The sequence below is a fragment of the Struthio camelus genome, chromosome 19, assembly GCF_040807025.1.
Source record: "Struthio camelus isolate bStrCam1 chromosome 19, bStrCam1.hap1, whole genome shotgun sequence".
In the NCBI taxonomy this organism is placed as follows: domain Eukaryota; kingdom Metazoa; phylum Chordata; class Aves; order Struthioniformes; family Struthionidae; genus Struthio; species Struthio camelus.
Genome location: NC_090960.1, coordinates 464,808 through 477,941, shown reverse-complemented (window position 1 = coordinate 477,941; position 13,134 = coordinate 464,808). Strand labels below are relative to the sequence as shown.

Here is a 13,134-nt window from a genome sequence, read left to right as displayed (position 1 = left end):
CCAGCGCCGGTGCCCCGGGGCTGCCCGGACCCACCCCGCGTCCCCCGGGCTGGGCCCCGGCCGGGACGAGCGAGTCTTGGAGGACCTGGCGGCTAGAGCGCCGCTTCCTTCCGCCCCCGCCGAGCGACAGCCCGCCCCCCGTACCATCGAGGCAGGCGCCGAGCGCTTAGAGCGGCGGGCGGGCGCCGGGAGCATAGAGCGCGGAGGGCGGAGCGCCGCGGTGTCCTCTGCGGCCGCCGCCCGCGTGCTCGGCCGGCGCCGCCATGCTGCCCGCCGCCCGCGCGCTGCCGCCCGCCCGCGCCTGGGCCCGCGCCGGGGTCTGGGCCGCGGCCTGCGGCTGCCGCCGGGCCGCGCTGCGGGCGCTGGGCACGGGCCGCCCGCGGCGCTCGGAGGCGCTGGCCGGGGCGCCGCTGGACACGGCCGCCAAGCAGTACTCGCCCAAGGTGCAGCAGCTGGTGCGGGACATCGCCGGGCTCACGCTGCTGGAGGTCTCCGACCTCAACCAGCTCCTCAAGGTGGGTGCCCGGGGGCGGCCCGGCTCGGCTCGGCCCGGCCCGGGCGCTGACGTCGCTCTTCCCGCAGGAGACGCTGAAGATCCCGGACGTGGCAGTGATGCCGGCGGGGGCGGCCGGCGCCCTCCTGCCCGCCCAGGCCGCTCCGCAGGTACCGGGAGGTGCGGGGCGCTGCGGGCCCGGGGGGGCTCGGAGGGCACCGGGGCCGGGCTCGGGGCCCGGGATGCCCGGGGGGGGGGCCCCGGGGGTCGTCGGGGGCCCGGGATGCCCGGGGGGGGGGCCCCGGGGGTCGTCGGGGGCCCGGGATGCCCGGGGGGGGGGGGCCCCGGGGGTCGTCGGGGGCCCGGGATGCCCGGGGGGGGGGGGCCCCGGGGGTCGTCGGGGGCCCGGGATGCCCGGGGGGGGGGGGCCCCGGGGGTCGTCGGGGGCCCGGGATGCCCGGGGGGGGGGGCCCCGGGGGTCGTCGGGGGCCCGGGATGCCCGGGGGGGGCCCGGGGCGGGCAGGCTGGGTGCCCTCACTGAGCTCCAGCTGCCTCCAGGAGGAGGAGGAGGAGGAGATGGTGCCAGTCAAGAAGGAGAAGACGCATTTCACTGTGCAGCTGACAGGGCTGAAAGCCGCTGACAAGGTGAAGCTGATCAAGGAGGTGAAGAATTTTGTGCCAGGAGTGAACCTCGTGCAGGTGAGGAGCGGGTGGCCCCGTGACTCTGGGTCCAGCTGCATTGCTCTGGGGCTGCCCTCAAACCACCCAGCCCCTCTCCTCGTTCCCAGCTAGGCCTGACTTGCGTTTCAAGGCACCGTCCTTACTTGTGCATTCAAAGGAAAGCTTGTTTTTTCTGTCTTGAGGACTATAGTCCACCTGGGGCTGTGTGCACACCTTAGTGGTTCAGAAATAAGGCTGAGATGTGCAACAGGAGTCACTTGCCTTTATCTGCTTGGCCTTTTTTAGAAAAGGGTGTTTCTTCCCAGGTCTGCGCTATGGCCCACTCTTGAGCCACAGCGGACCTGGCGAGGTGAGAAAGGCTCAGAGCAAAGACTGCAAAGTCCTCCATGCCAATCCAATTATCCCAAGGATAAGAGCTGCTATGAGCTGTTTCTGCTGAGCTCAAGAGTACCCAAGATTCCTCACAGCAGCTGGATTTAGCCTGTTACTTCTCTGAAGTTTTTGCTTATTCAGGGACAACATCTTTCTGAATTTAAATGCTTTCTTCTAATTCACGTGTATCTTGTAATCTATGTTTCCGGTCCTTTTCAGCTCTTCTGTTTTTAGGTGATGTTTTTTCTTTTCCCTCGGAAGAGACAGGCCTTCTACGCTTCAATGCAGTATCTATGCTCATGCCCTCGGGTAATGATGTTGTAGGCTCAATACAAAGCACCGGTGATTTAGCTGTCCTTGTGGAAGCATTTAACGTGCTTCAGTTCAGGATTGGATGATGCTCTCCTATCTTAGGGACAAGAGTAGTATTTTCTACTTACATAATTGTAAGAAAAAATGTTAAGCATTGTAAAATCTGCTTTAATTTACAATCCAGAACATCAGAAGGATTTGCATAAAATCCTCTGAACCGTTCATACTGGCATTTTATAAAGGAAATAGTTGAATAATGGAGAAACTGGTGATGTAGGCGTGAGTGTTGTTCTTAAATGGTGACTGGGATAATTAACTGTCAGTATAGCTGGTCTGCCGGTTGTTGATCTATTATCAATCCCAAGCAACCGTTAAACAACTGAAATCATGTAATGGAGGTCAATCATTGGATGATTAAAAGCTGTCTGGAGAACTAATGCTAGATCAACATGACTTAGTAGGTGGAACTTGTCAAACTGTTTATGATGTTGATGTGATGACGAGTTTGGTAGATGCAAGTTATTGCAAACAAACTTTTGTAAAGTGTGACTTACCCCATGTGACACTTTAAAAACACACACCAAACAAACTACTACTAAAAGTTAATTCTACCCATAGCAGTTAATTATTGTCCAACTGAGGTGTCTTTAAATGAGATAGGTAGAGAATCTTTTCGTTGTAAGGCTGTTGTTAATGATTGGAAAGAAAGTATTGCTGGTAAAATCTGTGGATATTGCATGCTGAGAGAAATCTTAATGTCATTGGAACAGGTTGATTTTACAGAACTGACTGATGAGAGAGGCACGTTGTCAGTGCGAGGTGGACTTGAGCCTGTTTGCATCTCTGAAAGCCTGTTCAACACATTTATCTCATATTCTCACCTTTCCTGCACTGGAATTCTTTCATGCTCAGGCTGGGATTTGGGACCAGTTCCCATCTCTGCCTAGTGGCTGTTACAGGGCAGGTCCAGCTGGCTTAGAGTCCCTGCACTTACTCCTTTTGGGAGTTGTTACCAGCTGCTTCCTTTGACTGAGGCTGCTTTAGAACAGGAGCTAAGCATTAAGGAAAGATCCCTTTGTATGTGTTGCCTGTCCTCATCCCAGCATCTTAGAACAGGCTAGCTTTTGCTGGTACTGTAGTGGATTCCTGTGAGCGAAGGCATGCCTGTGCTACGCAGCTTTGTCTGCGCAGCAACACCTTCACATCCCTAGGAAAAAAAAGCATTTTCTGTCAGCAACAGTCGGTCTATTAGTTACTAATGCTACAGTCCTAAATAGCTACAGTGCCACATGGTAGATGCCTGACAGCTGCTCTTCTACTTACAAACCTCTTTCTCCGGGCTTTGTTTTTAAGGAGCAGAACAAATGTGTTTTTTCATGCTTTGCTGCTGCTTGGTAAAAGAGCAATAGCATTCTGCAGCAAGAGATTATCCTTACATGCCCAATTCCTTTTTTTTTTTTTTTTTTTACTGTAGTAGTGTGTGTGAAGCTCCTTTAAGCCAGTTATAATACTTCTCAGACTGAGTCAAATACTGTGGTATTGGTATCAATATATTTTTTTTTATGTATAAAGTCCTGAAAACTTCAAATTGTGTTGTCGAGCATAGCCTGCCCTGGAACTTTTTTTTCACCTGGAATAGCAGATTCTGTCACTTTCCTAGCATAGCTACGTACAAAACTTGAGGCAGCTACTCCTCCCTGCTGGCAGAAATATGTGAACCAAAACATTCACACCGCAAAAAGTCAACCCAACACAGGTCCGCGGCTACATTAGTGGACTGCTGCCTGGTAGCTCTGTGTGCATCCCATGTGTCTTATCAGACTTGGGTTGTACATCTAGGAACAGTGCAGGTCGTATCCACGCAATAGAGGAGTTTACGGGCAGCGCCTCACTGTAAAAGGTCTTCTAGGGCTATAGCGGATGAGCTGTTGCTTGAAGTCAGGTTTAGATGCACCCCAGCAGGATGTGCAGTAGTTCCAGTAGAAGTCTTGGGCTTTAGACCATTATGTCGGTCTCTCTGGTCTATGCAGAGGTCAGGATAATGGCTTTAAATCTGTTAATCCAGTTAGCGAAAGCTAGTTTACAGATCTCATACCTTGTCCTTCCTGCAGGCAAAGAAGCTGGTGGAGTCCCTTCCGCAGGAGATCAAGGCTAACGTGTCCAAAGAGGAAGCGGAGAAGATCAAAGCGGCGCTGGAGGCGGCAGGAGGGACTGTGGTTCTGGAGTAGACACCCTGTCTCGTTGCAGAGGGACTAGTGCAATGGCAGCCTGCTGCTGCTGCCTGCCGGGGGCACTGGCCTGACCGTACCGGGGTCCTGGACGTTTCCAGGCGTGACAACGTCCTGTAGTTGGGTGGTGGGAACGCTCCCGTGAAGCGGTCCGGTGCAAGAACGACGTATGGTGTGGAGGGGCTGCTGCCTAGTTCCGGCATCGCAGCGAACTCTACGTTCATAAATGTCGAGTGGGTAAAAGCGTGTAGAACCAGTGATGGGTAGAAGACCCGAACTGTCCGGCGAGCTGCGGGGCGTGCAGCGGCGTGCCGGCGCGGGGGCCCCTCGCGGAGAACGGCGCCGGTCGGGCGGCTGGAGCCTGCCCAGCCGGCCGCGCTCGTGCCCGGTCCGCGGGGCCGGGGCGGTCCTGCAGCCCGGCCGCTGGCGGATAACGGGCGAAGGGCCGGAGGCCGCGCGCGGTGGCGGGTTCCGCGGCCCCGTCCCGGGGCGGGGGGCGGGGGGCGGGGCCGGTGGGCCCCGTGTGCGGCGCGGGGGCGTCGCCCGTTTAAGGGGGCGGGGCGGCGGCGGCGCGGAGCAGAGGAGCGCGGCGCGGGGCAGAGCAGAGCGGCGCCCATGGCGGAGCAGCGCGTGTCGCGCTGGTACTTCGGCGGTCTGGCGTCGTGCGGCGCCGCCTGCTGCACCCACCCGCTGGACCTGCTCAAGGTGTGGGGCGGGGGGAGCAGCTCGTTTTGGGGCTGGGGGCCGCAGGAGGGGCCTGGAGCGGTGTGGGGAGCAGCTGGGTGTGGGGCTGGGGGCGGGGGGGGGCTAGGAGACACAGGAGGGGCCTGGGGCGTGTGGGGAGCAGCTGGGTGTGGGGCTGGGGGCCGCAGGAGGGGCCTGGGGCATGTGGGGAGCAGCTCGGTGCGGGGCTGGGGGCCGCAGGAGGGGCCTGGAGCGGTGTGGGGAGCAGCTCGGTGCAGGGCTGGGGGCCAGGGGGGGCTGGGGGATGCGGGAGGGGACTGGGGCTGTGTGGGGAGCAGCTGGGTGTGGGGCTGGGGCTGTGGTGTGGGACTGGGGGCATATGGGGAGCACCTCGGTGCAAGGCTGGAGGCCATGTGGGGCTGTGGTGTGGGGCTGGGGGTTGCAGGAGGGGGCTGGGGCTGTGGGGAGCAGCTCAATGTGGGCCTTGGGGACCTCTGGGGCTGGGGGCCATGTGGGGAACAGCTCAGTGTGGGGCTGGGGGACACAGAAGGAGGCTGGGGGATGTGTGGGGAGCAGCTGGGTGTGGGTCTGGGGGACACAGGGGGGGCCTCGGGGACCGGGGATGTGCAGGGTGCCCCAGCCAGCTTTGCCCCGGGGCCGGGCAGGGTCCGCGGCGGCTCGGGGGCCCTGGGGCGCTGAACCCGGCGCTGCGGGCAGCCCGGTATCGCTGCTGCCGTGGGGCAAGTGCCAGCGTGGCCCAGCGCCACCGTCACTTGGTGGGCTGTGTCCTGTGAGCGGGTGCGGAGCCCGGGCCGCTGTCTGCCCTACCGGGGCCGCGACCGGCTTGCCGGGAACCGGCAGCTCCTTTCCCCCGGCACGCAGAGGCTGAGGCGTGCTGGACGCAGGCCTGGGCGGAGGAGCCAGCCTCGGGCAGCCGGGCGCTGCTTCCCTGGTGCTCGCCCTGTGGCCGTGCCTGGCGCCGTCTGCCCGCTGGTGGTGCCTGGCAGCCTGTGGGAGCTCGTGCAGGATGTCCTGGAAAGGAGCTCCGAAGGGGAAACAGTCTGGCACACGTCCCTAGGCCTTCCTCCGCCTGAGCCAGCATGACTCGTGCATGGCTCCTGGGCTCGCTGTCCCCCACAGACATGGAGCCCCTGCATGGCCCGGAGGCTGTGAGCAGCCCGGGCAGCCTACAGGTTTTGTCGAAGTGCTCGCACCTGAATATCGAACTCGGACGTCCCTCTGGACCACAGCTCCCCAACAGCAGGGTGCCACGCGTGGAGAAGTGTGAGGCGGGCTCTGGGGACCCGGCCGAGAGCAGAGGCCAAGGGCGCTCCTCTGTGCTCCTGGACTTTGGTCCCTGGAGGAGGCGGCTGCCGCGGGCCTGGGCTGGACCCGTGCCCCCGCGGGAACCTCTGGGCTGGCACCACGCGGCGAGGGAGGCCGCCTGGCCGGCCGCAGCGCCTGGCCGGCTCCTCCCCGAGCCTCGGCCTGCCCTTGCCGCAGCCCCGTGCCAGGGTGCGTGGCAGAGGTTTGCAGGTGCGGGTCCGCGCCACCTGCCTTTCTGCCAGCTCCCTGTGCTCCGCTCGCCCGGCTCCCCGGCGTGCTGGGAGCTCTGGTCCCTGACGCCGGAAGCCCGCCGTAGTTGGAGGCCAGGGCCCCTTCCCTGCCTACCCGTCGCTTTCTGTGCTGCCCTGCACGGAGAGATAGAGGCTGCGTTCCTGCTGCGCTGCTGCATGTCCCACGCCCCGGCTGCTCCAGTGCTTCTTCCCAGTCCTTGCTCTGTAGCAGAAGCCAAGCCTGGTCCTTGGCCAACGGCCCTGCACTCACTTTATCTCCTTTGACCCACATTTGATCTTCGCAGCGTGGAGCCAGGCAGACGTGCTCAGGCATAGGCTGACATGGGCTCCTGTGCGATAGGCCTCCATCCCTACCAGGCTCCCCGGGGCCGGCCTGCTCTCACTTCCGCCTTTAATGGTGGGAAACTCCTGTCTTGTGTTTCTAGCCGTGGGAAGGAATGACTCGGAGCTAATAAGCAGGGCTGTGAGGTTGTCTTTCTGCCTCTGCTCTCCTCCTGGGCTGGGGAGGCCAGCTGTCTCCCATGGCAAACACGCAGGGCAGCAGGAGGTCGTGAATTTGAAACTCCTGTCATGCTCCCTCTGATCAAACTTGCGCTGGTTACTCACTCGGACACCTCTGGATCTTCCCCCTCGCTAGTATGGTTTAGGCCTTGTTTTGGAGGAAAAGGCACTAGAAGAACTTCATCCTGGGATGTGTCACTGAGACCACCCCGAGCTGGGCAGGCAGTGTGGGAGGGACCTTGTGCAGGTGCCTTGACCCTCCCCCTTCTCCTGGCCAGCCTCCAAGTCTCTGATGCTGGGCTGGCCTGGGCTGGTTTCCAACTACTGCTTAGGTGCAGGAAGTCTGGAGCTGTTGCTGTTTGCAGGGATGCTTCTGCATAAGTGCTAATGAATTACCCCTGAAAAGCACTTAAAATTGTCATCCCTGCTGTGCTGGGCTGCAGCTGAGGAGGGCTTGTGCCCTGTGCTCCCCCATTCCTGCCTGGCCCCGTGGATTGAGGGGTGAGCTCTCAAGAGTGCTGGGCTAGTGCGCTGACGCTGCTGGACTCTGCCCCAGGTCCACCTCCAGACGCAGCAGGAGGTGAAGATGCGCATGACCGGGATGGCGCTGCGTGTGATCCGCACTGACGGCTTCCTGGCTCTCTACAACGGGCTCAGCGCCTCGCTGTGCCGGCAGGTGAGTGCTGCTGACCTCTAGTCCCTCTGAGGCCAGCAAAGAGCCTTCTGCTGTGCAACCACTTGCGCTCCCCCGCCCTGTGGCTCCTCTGCCCATTTCTGAGACTCGTGGGAGAGCAGCTGAGCTGCAGACTTGTCTGTAGCAGACAGGTTGCCCTGAGCTGTGGTGGCCTCGGGAGGCAGGCACACCAGCATGACACAGTGGCTCATTCACCCTACCTTCCAGATGACGTATTCCTTGACCCGCTTTGCCATCTATGAGACTGTGAGGGACCACCTGGGCCAAGGCAATAAGGGCCCTCCCCCCTTCTACCAGAAAGTGCTGCTGGGCGCAGTGGGAGGTGAGCAAGGAAGAGGGTCCCTCAACCCTGAGCTCCTTGAGGCCAGAGCAGCCCCCTGACCCCAGCTCTCCGTTGGTTGCAGGTTTCACTGGCGGGTTTGTGGGGACCCCAGCAGACATGGTGAACGTCAGGTCAGTTCTGCCCGTGTCCCTGGTGCTCCTGGGGAAGGAGGTTTATGGCTGGCGCAGGAGAGCAGTTGGGATGATGGGGCACTCCCTCATATTCCTGACTTCTCACCTGGCCAGGCCAGTGGTACTCTGTGGCTGGTGGCCCAGTCTGGGGTGGGGAGCTCCATAACCCAGTACCAGGGCAGCCCAAAGCTGCCAGCCCTATGCCTTGCTTTCCCAAAGGATGTGGGGCAAGAGGCAGGCTTGTTCATGCAAGCGCAGGGTTGTGCCATTTGGAAACAGGCAATACAATCTATCTGCTGGGCCTGTTCTGTGCCGCTCTGAATGCAGGAGCAGGGCCCTGCCCCAGGGTCTCGTGGCATAGTCAGAGGAGACGCCGGTGCACCTGGTCTCTCTGCCTGCCTCACCTCCCCACGGCTCTGTGCGTTTCAGGATGCAGAATGACATGAAGCAGCCGGCACACCTGAGACGGAAGTGAGTGGTGATGCAGTAAGCAGGGGTACCTGGCCAGGTACGGGGCCCTGCCCAGGCACAGCAGGGCCCGGGGTAGGTGGACGCAGGGTGTGCGGCTCAGACCCCGGGCTCCGGGGGTACTTGGCGTGCTGGGGGCCACGGGGCTGCCTTTCCCCAGGGCTAGGGTGCCATGCGGCCGCAGGCAGGCAGCACCGTGCCAGCAGCGGGGGCGCGTGTCCGTGGGGCACGCAGGGAGGAGATGCCGGGTCGGCAGCTGCTGGAGGCTCTGGCTGCAGCGCTCCAGGCCGGGCTGGGCAGCAGGGGCTGGCAGGCAGGGGTGCTTAGGAGTTTCAGACCCTGACATCTTTCCCCTTCTCACTCCTTCCAGCTATTCCCATGCCCTGGACGGCATGTACCGTGTGCTCCGGGAAGGTGAGGCTGCCCAGGGGTGGGGGTATGATTAACCTGCCTGTGGTGTCCTCATTGACACTGGGAAACCATGGCAATGGCTGAGGGAGCTCCCACTGGGAACCATCATGGGTGTTCTCTCAAGCTAGGTGGGGAGAGGGGATGGAGGATGGCCACACTGCCTGTGGGGACAAAACCAGAGGTTGGGCAGGGCCCAGCATCTCAAAAGTGCCTGGCTACTGACAGGCCCGGCAGGGCATGGCAGCCTGCCCCTTCCTCTGGTGGAAAGGAAGTACCTGCCAGGAGCTGCTATTAAAAAGAGCAAGAGGCTGGAGGAGGTGGCAAAGGGAATGAATGACAGCAGGGAGGGGATAGGGCTTTCCTGAGGGATTCTCCTTTCCTGTAAGTCCAGCATGTTTGCTATTTTGGTATGTTGTGAGCGCTGCTGTCTGAGAAGTCTAGGACACAGATCGTGCAGGGAAGGAGCCTCCTTGCTGGAGGGGAGTGTGAGTAATGTCCCAGGACTGTGCTGATCCTGTCTGTCCACAGAGGGCTTGAAGAAGCTATTCTCAGGGGCTACAATGGCATCCAGTCGAGGGGCCCTAGTCACCGTTGGACAGGTAGGGCAGCTCTGCTGGGCAGTAGGTACCCTGGGCGGGGGAGTACCTGGCTTAGAAAGGGCAAGGGATATGTCACTAACACACTGTGTCTCTGCAGCTCTCCTGCTATGACCAGGCCAAGCAGCTGGTTCTCACCACCGGGTTGCTGTCAGACAACATCTTCACTCACTTCCTGGCCAGCTTCATCGCTGTGAGCAGGGCTGGGAGGAGGGCACGCAGGGCTGGGCCTGAGCTTGTCCACAACTGGGTTCAGGGCCCTAAACTGGGGCTGATGGAGTTGCATACTCTATCTTGGACCCCGATGAAGGAGGGCTGGGCACAGAGGCTCCCTACACGGGATTGGACTCAGCCTAGGCTCTGGACCCGGCCCTCCCTTTCATCTGGGCCATACCAGGTCTTCTCCATGGGCCAGAGCTGGTGACCTCCTGTTGACTCTCCCCAGGGTGGATGTGCCACGTTCCTGTGTCAGCCCTTGGATGTGCTCAAGACCCGTCTCATGAACTCCCAGGGCGAGTATCGGGTGAGTAGCCGTCCTGCCCAGCTCTCTGTTGCTGGTTCTGTCCTCTTCACGCACTGGCCTCTACCACCTGGCACCTCGCTCATCTCTGTCCCTTTTATTCTAGGGTGTTTCTCACTGTGCCGTGGAAACTGCCAAGCTTGGACCCCTGGCCTTCTACAAGGTACCTAAAGGGGAACGCATGGGATGAGGTGGTAGGAGGGAGTGTGGGGAGGCTGGGCCAGACTGGGAGCAGAGGTGAGGATTCAGAGCAGTTCTGGGGCAGGAGCTCTGCTCCTGGGCTCCGCTGCCCAGAGTCAGACAGCTTGCTGTGTCAGTCCTTCATCTGCTGGTCCCTGGCTTGGCCCTGGTGTACTGCAAGGCTTGGCCTCTCCTTGGACTTGTAGCCTGAGTCCAGGCCTCACAGCAGCTGCAGGGTTGCACTCGGTGGGTTCTCTAACGGGAATGCAGGTATTTACAGTGATGCTCCAGCATCTGTTGGATTTTACTGGCTATTGCAGACACTGGTCATTTCTTGGGCCCTGTACGCCTGGGCTTGGCGTAGTCGCCGGTGCGTTCAGTCTCACTGCTGGGAGGGCCCCTGAAATGGTGTTTCAGATCCAAAGTTTCTTCCTGATGCTGCCAGTCAGGCATTTTCCCTGTTACAGCCTGTCTGCTCATCTTCCCCAGGCAGCCTCCATCCCCCTTCTGAAACAGGGGCTGTGGGACCTGACACTGGCTTCTACTGAGACTCTGGGCCTGCACAGTGGTGATGCCAACACTGATGTGTTTGGGGGCAGAGGGGTTAATGCATGGTGATGCTGAGATCTGTGTGCACAGTCATGGCTGCAGTGCCTCCCTCATCAGTCTGGCAGTCTCTGCCTGCCACTGAGGCCCCAGCTCCTTGGAGCTTGTGCTGCATGTCCAGCCAACCTGTCCCCAGCGCTTGCGAGCTCCTGCTGCTCCCCATGGGTTGGGCTGCTGGGCGCCCCCAGCCCTGACGGGGAAGCCCAAGGCCAGGCACGGGCTGACTCTCCCTCCGTTCTCACTGTCCCGTTCCAGGGCTTCGTTCCTGCGGCTATCCGGCTCGTTCCTCACACCGTCCTCACCTTTGTCTTCCTGGAACAGCTGCGCAAATATTTTGGGATCAAAGTGATCACCTGAGCGGGAGGGACAGGACCCTGCCTCACCCTGTGGGCTTCTCCAGGGGATGAGCATGCGGGTTGCGACTGAGATCCCAGAACTCTCCACTGTCTGGAGCCAGGCTGCCCCCCACCCTTTCATCCCGTTCCCACGCCTCGCCAGCGCCTGTGGCTAGCTGGTCCCAGAATCCCCTTTCCTCCCTCATCCCAGTTCTCATATCAGTTACTCTTGGGCTACTGTTAGGCCCCTTGTCCATTCTGCACCCTAGTTTTGTGTTGTCTTCATGCATGGTTTGTAGCTGCAAGGTCCATCCTTACCTCCCTCCTGTGCAGGCTTGGAGAGGCTGATGCAGCAAGGGGCCCTTGTTTCTGTCCCATACGAGCCTCCCTGGAGCAGGACTGCCCTGTCCTGGGAGAAAGGGGGAATTGACGTTCTGCCTCTGTGCCCTGGTCAGTCTCAAGGCGATGGGGGCTGCTCGGGGGCCAGTTTCACTTGTGACCATGCTGCAGCATGAGCAGTGTGCGCAGGGCTCACTTGCTCCCAGCCTCTCCTGCCATCAGCAAAGGGAGACGCGGGTTTAGGGCACCAAGGCGCTGCCCCCGTTTCAGCACCTCTGGCCCCACTTCCCCTCGTGCCCTTCCAGTGGCCCCAGCGCAGCTTAGCAGGTGCCTCCCCTCACATGCTGCTGTGCTTTCCTGGCCTCCTCACACCCCTGCTTTCGCTTGGCCAAAACTCACCAGCGTCCAACGGCCGCTGGGCTCTTCAGGGATTGTGCCTCATACCAATGATGACAGAGAACGGACCCAACGGGCGAGGGGCTGCCGCTCGGCTGTCCTGCCCTGCTGGCCAGGTACGGGCTGGGGTCTTCCTCGCGTGGCCTGCCCTAGCCTGGGATAAGGCCAGCAACTGCACTACTGTCCTCTGGCTCCTGCCTCGAGCCAGGTGCAGGTAGGAGATCCAGGGTGCATTGGCTGGAGCTGAGGCGGGGCTAAGGTCGCTCAAAAATACCTTGTGCAGCTGTGAATGAACTGGGAGGTTTGGCCCAGCCTTGCCTGTGCTTGCTATGGGTGAGGCCAGGTTGTGCAGCGCTAAGCCAGGCCTGGCTGGAGGGCTGTGCTGTGGTGTGCTCCGGCATCCCTGTGGAGGGATCCCGCGCTCAGCTGCTCTCAGACCCGGCCATGGTGGAAGCGTCCATCCAGCGCCCCCTGCGACCTTGCCAGCCCTGCCGCTGTCGCTCACAGCGGGGACCAGGGCAGCCCCAGCCCTGAGTGCTTCCCGTGCCTCGTGCTCACCACCGCTGCCTCGCAGCCACCCTCGCCCTGCCCTGCGCACGGGGCTGCAGGCACCAGCCCCTCTGCCATGTGCAACTCTGTGCATTGCAGCCCCGAGGGATCAAAGAACTGGAATATCTGTGACCTTAATATATAATAAACAAGAGTGGAACAAGCCTGGGGCCTGGCATGCTGCTGTGTGGGGAGGAGAGGGATGCACAGCAGGAGGGCCTGGAGCCGAGCTCCCCCAGGCCAGGAGTGGAGGGCACAGAGCAAGGCTCTGCTTGGCCTCCTCGCAGGGACGTCTTTATCCCAGCCGGTGCCCCCCCCCCCCCATCCTTAGCACAAGGGCCTGTGGTGCCCGGCACCTCCTGGCCCCACGCTGCGGGGAGCCGTGGGCTCCCCTGGCTGGGGTCCTGCCCTGAGCTGTGCCCAGTCTCAGCTGAGGGAAGAATTCCTGGGCAGAGCTGTGCCGATGGCATCTGCCCGCCTCTGCCTCTTTGCTGGAGCGGCAGCGTCCTGGCTGTGACACTAATTGGGCTCCAGCAGGTGGAACAGAGCCAGCCTGGAACAGGCAGAGAAGTGAAAGCTCGTCACCTTAACGAAGTCTAATGATGCTGGCTGGCATCGTTGCTTTGTTCCTGTGCCTGGCCCTGAGCGAGTGCTGCAGGGCAGGTGAGCGTGGGGCGAACCTGGTGCTCGCTCCTGGTGAGGTGTGGGGCTGCGTGGCTCCAGCTGGGCGGCAGCGCGG

The 13,134-nt window shown here is 61.0% G+C and overlaps 2 protein-coding genes across 5 annotated transcripts; both read left to right on the top strand.

Moving 5' to 3' along the window:
* Positions 1–263: 263 nt before the first annotated feature.
* On the top strand, positions 264–4,343 carry MRPL12 (mitochondrial ribosomal protein L12). The gene is made up of 4 exons (XM_068914176.1): positions 264–515; positions 583–663; positions 1,052–1,192; positions 3,970–4,343. Exons 1-4 carry the CDS (start codon positions 264–266, stop codon positions 4,084–4,086), a joined length of 591 nt encoding a protein of 196 aa, XP_068770277.1. The 3' UTR covers positions 4,087–4,343.
* Positions 4,344–4,621: 278 nt separating this feature from the next.
* Positions 4,622–12,560, top strand: SLC25A10 (solute carrier family 25 member 10). 4 transcript variants are annotated; one of them, XR_011135582.1, is made up of 12 exons: positions 4,635–4,791; positions 7,405–7,524; positions 7,750–7,864; positions 7,947–7,995; positions 8,425–8,466; positions 8,834–8,877; positions 9,403–9,473; positions 9,571–9,663; positions 9,916–9,993; positions 10,097–10,153; positions 11,032–11,438; positions 11,657–12,560. XR_011135582.1 is itself a non-coding variant. In XM_068914124.1 (11 exons), exons 1-11 carry the CDS (start codon positions 4,702–4,704, stop codon positions 11,131–11,133), a joined length of 861 nt encoding a protein of 286 aa, XP_068770225.1. In that variant the 5' UTR covers positions 4,622–4,701; the 3' UTR covers positions 11,134–12,560. The 4 variants fall into 4 exon arrangements, 2 of the variants coding, with proteins under 2 accessions (XP_068770225.1, XP_068770224.1); XR_011135581.1 differs by having other exon boundaries at positions 10,660–11,438; XM_068914124.1 differs by having other exon boundaries at positions 4,622–4,791; positions 11,032–12,560.
* Positions 12,561–13,134: the final 574 nt, after the last annotated feature.